This window comes from Hordeum vulgare, chromosome 6H (assembly GCF_904849725.1).
Source record: "Hordeum vulgare subsp. vulgare chromosome 6H, MorexV3_pseudomolecules_assembly, whole genome shotgun sequence".
NCBI lineage: Eukaryota > Viridiplantae > Streptophyta > Magnoliopsida > Poales > Poaceae > Hordeum > Hordeum vulgare.
Window position 1 is genome coordinate 29,069,099 of NC_058523.1, and position 7,675 is coordinate 29,076,773.

The 7,675-nt window shown below is 44.2% G+C and overlaps 1 protein-coding gene across 1 annotated transcript; it reads left to right on the forward strand.

The window, feature by feature from the left end:
- The first annotated feature begins 543 nt into the window (after positions 1-543).
- LOC123403183 (G-type lectin S-receptor-like serine/threonine-protein kinase At2g19130) lies at positions 544-3,347 on the forward strand. Its single transcript, XM_045097136.1, has one exon. It carries the CDS (start codon positions 752-754, stop codon positions 3,086-3,088), a length of 2,337 nt encoding a protein of 778 aa, XP_044953071.1. The 5' UTR covers positions 544-751; the 3' UTR covers positions 3,089-3,347.
- The last annotated feature ends 4,328 nt before the right edge of the window (positions 3,348-7,675 follow it).

Consider the following 7,675-nt stretch of genomic DNA (forward strand, 5'->3'; position numbering starts at 1 on the left):
ATAATGTGCATGATGCTACATAGTAAAGTGTGCGCGCGTTCCTTCATGGGAAGAGTGTATGTCCGTCCTGTACTGCCCTGTCAGTCTCAAGAAAGAAAGAGGATCACATGAACCGTCTTCCAAAATCTTGTCGCATGGAAACGATTCAACAGAGCACGCATCATGTCCTCCTCCTCACGGAGACAGGTTTTGCACCTCTTCAGTCATCGTCAGGGTAGCAGCAGCAGGTAATATCGGGCCCAATGCTTTACTTCTGAATCGAAATATGCGCACCTCTTTTGATTTTGACTCTCTGCCGTAAGAGTTCATGCCAGCATGCACCATTAATTTTGCCAAATGCTGTATACTGCCGTATGAGCTAGTCAGTCAGCCCTGTCCAATAGAGCCGTTCAACTGAGAGCTCTAGATGGCAAATGCTAGCCAAACATGCCTTTATGGGGACTGTGAACCACATGTTACAGTCTTTGCTTTAGTGTGCACGTCTGTGTACAGAAATGCTCAACATTTTCCACACTGAATAGTCATGTGTATCCATTAGTTCGACCACACAGCCAAGCCAACCATACTCGACCTGGAAAATTACTCCATGACAGACCATAGCACACCATTGACTTGCAATCAAAGGTGATGCTTGGTTCCCATATATATCTGTTCAGTTTGGACGGACGGAGGACATCCATTAGTACTCACCAAGAAACACCTCATCAAATTCAGTCAGGACGGAGGGAGCACATCCATTTCTTACCAAGGAATGCCTCGTCAAATGGAGAGAGCAAGCAAGCGGAGGTCTGTGCTCCCGTCCTCCTTCGTTTTACTACTCCCCTTCCTCATCAACCTTTTGTGCCCCGGCTGGGGATTCACGGAGGCAGGAGACACACTCCTTCCAGGGCAATCTCTAAATTCTAGCCAGTTCCTACTCTCAAACAATGGTGTCTTCAAGTTAGGTTTCAATTTACGATATGTTGATTCCCTGTATTGTGATTTTGGCATCTGGTTCACTAACTCATCGTCCGATGATGATTATTCGCTGTTTTCGCCACCTGAACTGCAAGCGAGTTTTAAGTGCGAGTCATCATCAGTTACCCTATCAGAGAATGGAGAACTACGCATAACCGACAGCTATGGTTCTGTCCTTTTGAATTCAGATTACAGGACGACCACTTCTATCTCTGCCATTGCAGTGCTTCTTGATAATGGAAACCTTGTATTAAGAGACCAAGCAAACAGTTCCCAGGTGCTTTGGCAGAGTTTTGATTACCCAACTAGTACACTGCTCCCTGGAATGCGCCTAGGGTCCAATGCAATCATCGGCAAGAGCATGATCCTTTTTTCTTATCCTAGTTTTTATATTGATCAGTATTATAGTGACATTAAAAATTTTACTCTGAGAGTGGATGCAACAAGAAGGCGAGGTTTTATTATTCAGCAGTTTCCTTTTGGTTTAGTGTTTGCTGGTACTTTTCCTAGCTGGACAGTTCGTGAAGATGGAGACTTTTTACTGACGCTAAATGACGCACATACATACATGCGTCTAAATGGCTCTGGATTTATTGAATTTGCTAAGCAAGAGGCAGGCAGTTCTATTTTGTGGTCTGCTCCAGAAAATTTATGCGACTTTGAGTCCTACTGTGGACCATATGGTATCTGCAAAAGGTCAGGCTTATGCATATGCCCTACTGGTTTTGATCCACCGAGCATAACATCAATGTATTATCTTGGCTGTTCGAGGGAGATGCCTATGAATTGTGAAAGAGACAATTCAACTCATCGGGAAGTGCCGTTTTATCCGATAGATGGCATCTACAAGTTCCCCAAGAATTCTTGGCCCTCTGATGCCAGAAGTATGAAAGAGTGTGAAGCTTCCTGCTTAAAGGACTGTACCTGTACTGCCTTTGCTTACAATGTGACATGCATGTTGTGGTTTTGGGAGTTACGGAACACAGCAGTCCTTGACTCTGGTTCAAATGGCAATCGTCTGTACATACGTCTTGGCACCAAACAACAACAGGAAAATTCGGGTTCCAGAGAAAGAACTGAGTATGAAAATGGTCCTCTGTTTCTAGTGGTAATGGCGGAGTTAGTCATCATTGTTATTATCATTGGTCTGGCTGTTTTGTGGAGATGCAGAACAAGGATATTCAGAGAAAGAACTGAGTATGAAAATGGAAGCCTTGTGGTCTTATCATTTGCACAAATAAAGAGCTCAACGAAAAAATTCTCTGAAAAACTCGGAGAAGGTGGTTTCGGCTGTGTTTACAAGGGGACATTGCCAGGTTCTGCTGCAGTGGCCGTCAAAAAGCTAAAATGCCTTAGACAAGGAGAGAAGCAGTTTCGAGCAGAGGTGCAGACCATTGGGATGATTCAACACAACAATCTTGTTCGTCTAATTGGATTCTGTGCTGATCACGGTAGCAGGTTATTGGTGTATGAGTACATGGAAAAAGGTTCTTTAAACTCCCATCTCTTCTGCAAGGATTCTGCAAAACTGAGCTGGAAACTGCGGTACCATATAGCACTTGGAACAGCAAGAGGCCTGGCTTATCTGCACGAGGAGTGCAAAGATTGCATTATACACTGCGACATGAAGCCGGACAATGTACTTCTAGATGCAGAGTTCTGTCCTAAGATTGCCGACTTTGGTATGGCGAAGCTTCTTGGCCGAGATTTCAGTAGGGTCCTGACAACAATGAGAGGGACCATCGGATATCTTGCACCCGAGTGGATCTCAGGGCTGCCGATCACACATAAGGCTGACGTCTACAGCTATGGAATGATGCTTTTTGAAATCATATCAGGGAGAAGAAATGCAGAGAAAATTGAAGAAGGGAAGTTTACTTACTTTCCCATCTTTGCTGCATTCAAGGTGTGTGAAGGAGATGTTATGTGTCTGTTGGATAGCAGGTTGGAAGGCGAGGCGGATGTGGAGCAGCTGAGCAGAGCTTGCAGAATTGCATGTTGGTGCATTCAAGATTTTGAAGATCATAGGCCAATGATGGGGCAAGTTGTTCAGATGCTGGAAGGTGTTCTGGATGTCGAAGTACCTCCCATTCCAAGGTCACTGCAGAATTTTGTGGACATGGGGGATTGATTGCACTCGCTTTACAGGCCTGTGCTGTCTCTGAAATACTAAAAAACTATTTCTATTTCTCCAAACCTATGTCAAGAATTATGTTTTCAGAGTTATGTGTAGTATTCTCTAAACTATGCTTATCCCTATCTTCCAATGTTCTGAATTGTAATTTGCTATCGCTATAGGCTTGTGATACTGTGCCTTCACCTGTTTCTCTGTTGGCATGATGGCTTGTCCATTCGACAACCCGAACTGTATATCTCTTTGTGTTTATACGAAATTGAGTTCAAGATATGAGGTGAATGAATTCTAGTAGATGTACTTACTACACCGCATACTGCCGTATTTGCACAAACTAATTAACTAATCCTGCTGTTTGAAGAAGGGTCCTCAATGGTTCACTGCAGTATCACACATGTTTGCAGAATAACAATTATGTCTTTTTCATGCTAAATTTACTTGATAGCATGGTTGTAGATTGTTGTGAATAATTGGGTAACCACATGAAAGTATGGATAATACGAAGACATTTTTGTCTGTCTGTAATGCACAAAATTTAGATTCGATCCATGGGCACCTCAGAATAGAACTCTAAAACAAACAGCAGGTAAAAAATATATTTAAACCCCGTCTCATTGTTACAGTTAGCATAAGAAGATTTATCCTCTGGTTTCTGTGTAGTGTCAGTCTCTGCTTTCAGCTTGGTTGGAATTTTTTTTTAGGGGGGTGAAAACACTTTTATATTCAACAAATAAGGTGTCTGGGATACAAAATAATTTCAGGAGTCACTAACAACCACACATAACGACCAGGATCTAATGATGCTGCTGCCTTTGCCAGATGGTGTGCTTCAAAACTGGACTCCCTCATTTCATTCTTTCCTTTGCCTTGATGTCTTGGTTCTTGAACAGTGGTGCTACTGACGCCCAGGAATGGCTTCTCCAGGTGATTCGCCTCCAAAGCTTCTGGTTCAGTTAGGTTGCTCACCACTAACAGGCGAAGCCCGCAGATATGTCCCATGATCGTTCCGCCGCACCGCCGCAATGGCTCCTTTCTCGTGGTTCCTTGAAACCGAAGCATCCACATTCACCTCGGGCAAATAGCTCCTGTGCGACATCGTTGAGGTGAAATTGATGGACAACGACGTTTGTTGCTGGAATGACTCAAGTGCAACGTTTTTTGAGCACAAATAGCCCAGGTGCGACATGCTGTTTAAAGGCAACTGATGTATAATGTTAGGATTATGTGAGACCACAAAATGTTGGATCCAGCACCACTTATCCACGTCAGCGTGGGACATATCCAACTGACCGCGCTGGACCCACCTCAACGCAGCTATACCCACCTGTCAGCGCGGGACCCACCTCGCCGCAGCTAGACCCACCACTTATCCATGTCAGCATATGGGACCCACCTCACCACAGCTATACCAGAACCTCGCCGGTGCCCGGCCGCCCGCCCCGTGCAATTTCTTCCCCCTTTCCCCTATCTTCCTATTCTCCGGCGACGAAGCGCGGCAACGAGAGAGAGAGAGATGTCTATCTCCTCCTCCGCCTCGCAGTCAAGATGGCAACGGTATGGTGCAGTGCCACTAACAAGGTGTCCTGATTGCCCACGCCCAGATCCTCTGAAGCGGTGGTAAGTAAGACGGATCAGAGGCAATCTTGGGCGCGAGTTTGTGAGATGCTCGAGCAAGACACTGGTAGGATGGGATGGAAAGGTTAGATTTCACTTATTTCGCAGCGATTTGCTCTAGTTTCTCCCCATTTCGGTTTTTGTAGTCGAATTTGGGATTTAGGGTTCGTGTTGCTTTTTCCAGATCCTGAAGAAATGTGACCATTTCTAGTGGATGGATGCGTATATTGAGAGGCTTCAATTTGAGGGCTACATTGATTCGAATGGTGCGGCAACCTGGGAACTTTATTTGGGCTTGCCGCCGAATGCTGTGGAGAATTGGGGGGACAGAGTCGTGACGACGACGAGGAATGCGCGCAATGCTAATCTGCCTGCGGAGTCCGAATTGAACGGGGAGGAACTAAAGAAGATCAAGAAACATCTCAAGCAGATGGTTGATTTGCAGAAGCAAGCAAATAGAATGGCAGGAGTATTTTATGGTTGTATCATTGCTCTGTTTTTTTTACTTGTTGTTCATCCGTCGCTAGAAGGGTGTGGATAGAATTTCTAGTCAGCTTGAGGGCAGAGGACGTGATCTGTGCGCCATATCAAGTTCGTGGATTGAGTTGCTATGGTAATTTCTTCAGTCAACTTGTTGATGTCAGTCTGAAGTCCAACACTTGTATACACTGTTAGTTCTTCAGTTAACAGCCGACCAAAATTCAGCTCATGTTAAAAAAACTCAATGGGCTACCCAATAGATTGTTGGACCGTGACAATGACGTTGAGTAAATGGGCCCGTGAGTAAATAACCCAAAAAAGCCCACAGACGTAGGGGCACCCTTTTTTTATAGCATATAAGCACCATGTTGAACCGAAAATGTGTTACTTCGGCATTTTATCATGAAACTATTTGTTTGTATATAAGCACAATTTGTTGGTTTTTTTTCTTGTATATGACAACTCTTTGCTTGTACATTTTCCCTTTTTTGATCATGGAATTATTTGTTAGTTGTTGGGCATTTCAATATTTTGTTTCTATTAGTCAGTTTTTTTACTTATTTGAAATCGTAGAGAAATACTTGTTTACTTCATAAATATTGTTACGAGTTGAGGTGTTAAATGGATGGCTCAAGATATCCTACGATGCACATAAGACTCAATATCTTGCGTGCTTAGTTCGTTCGGTCTCAAAAATTTTTGGAGAGAAATACTTTAGTTTACACGGTCAAATTATAGAAAATATTTTGCATCCAAACAACTCATAGTTTACAAAAACCATTAAAACACGTGTTGAAGTATAGAATAATTTCGTGTTTCGGTTTCATACAAAAAATGTCAAATTATAGAATATTTTAGTTTTATTGTTTCATTCAAAAACTATGTTAAATTTCATCCAAATCCAAACAGCTCAAAATATTTAGTACTTCAGTTTACGAACATCATATATATATATATATATATATATATATATATATATATATATATATATATATATATATATATATATATATATATATATATATATATATATATATATGGACGCACAATACATAGATATATAATTATATTAGGACACCCTTATAACTTGGGCCTCCTAGAACATAGCAACATGACGGGCATGACACGATAAGGGAAACTAAAACGAAAATAAAACGGGCACCATCTTCTTCTTCACCCCGGGCTCGCTTCACCAACATGCATATTCACCTTCTCACGCATCTTCTTGGGGGAATGTCGCCCCTTCTTATTCACTGCTCGTCGAAGTTGTAGGGGAGGGAGTGCATCTGGTTGTCGGCGGAGAAGATGCTCTCGTAGTTGGTGAAGATGTTGTAGGTTGTGAAGGCGATGAACTCACATCGACATCCGAAAACTCACCCGAGGAGCGCATGCGCATCGAACCCGTTTCTGAAGGTGACGGTGAGCAGCACCAGGGGGATGCCACCATCGGTAGGATTCACGTTCAGGCGGAACATGGGCCGCGTGCCCGGTGGGAGGTTGAGGTGGGCGTAGCCGGCGTTGAGGAAGTCGCGGGTGAGTTCGACCGGCCCACTCCACCTCGATATCGACCACACGTGGAGGGTGTCCTCCACGACCACGCCGGCCAGGTAGCACCTCTCCAGCACGGTAGGTGACGGGTTGAACGTCACTCCGACGAACTGCATCTTGGCGACGGTTGGCGTGCTTCGAGGGGGCGCTAGAACTGGAGAGAGGGGGATGGATTGGATCTGTGGTTTCGGTGGAGAGAGGAGAGGAAGAGAGGTGGTGGTTATATAGCCGATTGGAGAAGATGAAGACGAAGAGAGGCGTGCGAGTAAATTGCCAACGCATCGTACGCGTGTGTACTTGAAGTTGAATCGAGTGTGTGTGCCCTGTTTTTGCCCGTTGCAACCGAGTCTGAAACATGGTTAATTGCTGTGGTGCGACGTCTGAGACGAGTCAGAGCGCCGACTGAATCGATGTAGTTTGAATCGGGCGATGTGGTTTAATTGCTGCGGTGGGACGTTTGAATCGATGTAGTTTGCATGCGTTCTGACGTGGAAGCAGCATGGATGCGGGTCACGCATGCATGCAAAAGCGGGCGCCCTACGAAAGCAGCCCAAAGACTACACGGATGCGTTGCACAACGGGCCAACGGATGTCTTGCGGACCAACCAATCCGAGTGCAGAACGAGCGTCTCACGGATAGGTGTGGCCGAGGGGCCGATGGTAACCGTCCGACGCAAGTAGCCCAGGTTGAATCTCTGGGTTTCCTTCTAGAAGCTTTTCGGCTGAGTCAACATGGTTTTGTGAGGGTTGACCAAGTTTGAAATGAGCATACATAATTAAAAACAAATCGAAAAAAATATAAAACCAACGCACATGGTACAGTTATGCCATATAGTAACGAGAAAAAAAATATAAACTTGTCTTATAAACAATGGAACAAAAAAGCCTTCACTAATATGTGATACCTCAAACAAAGTAGTTGAGATTTCAAGGGAGATGAGG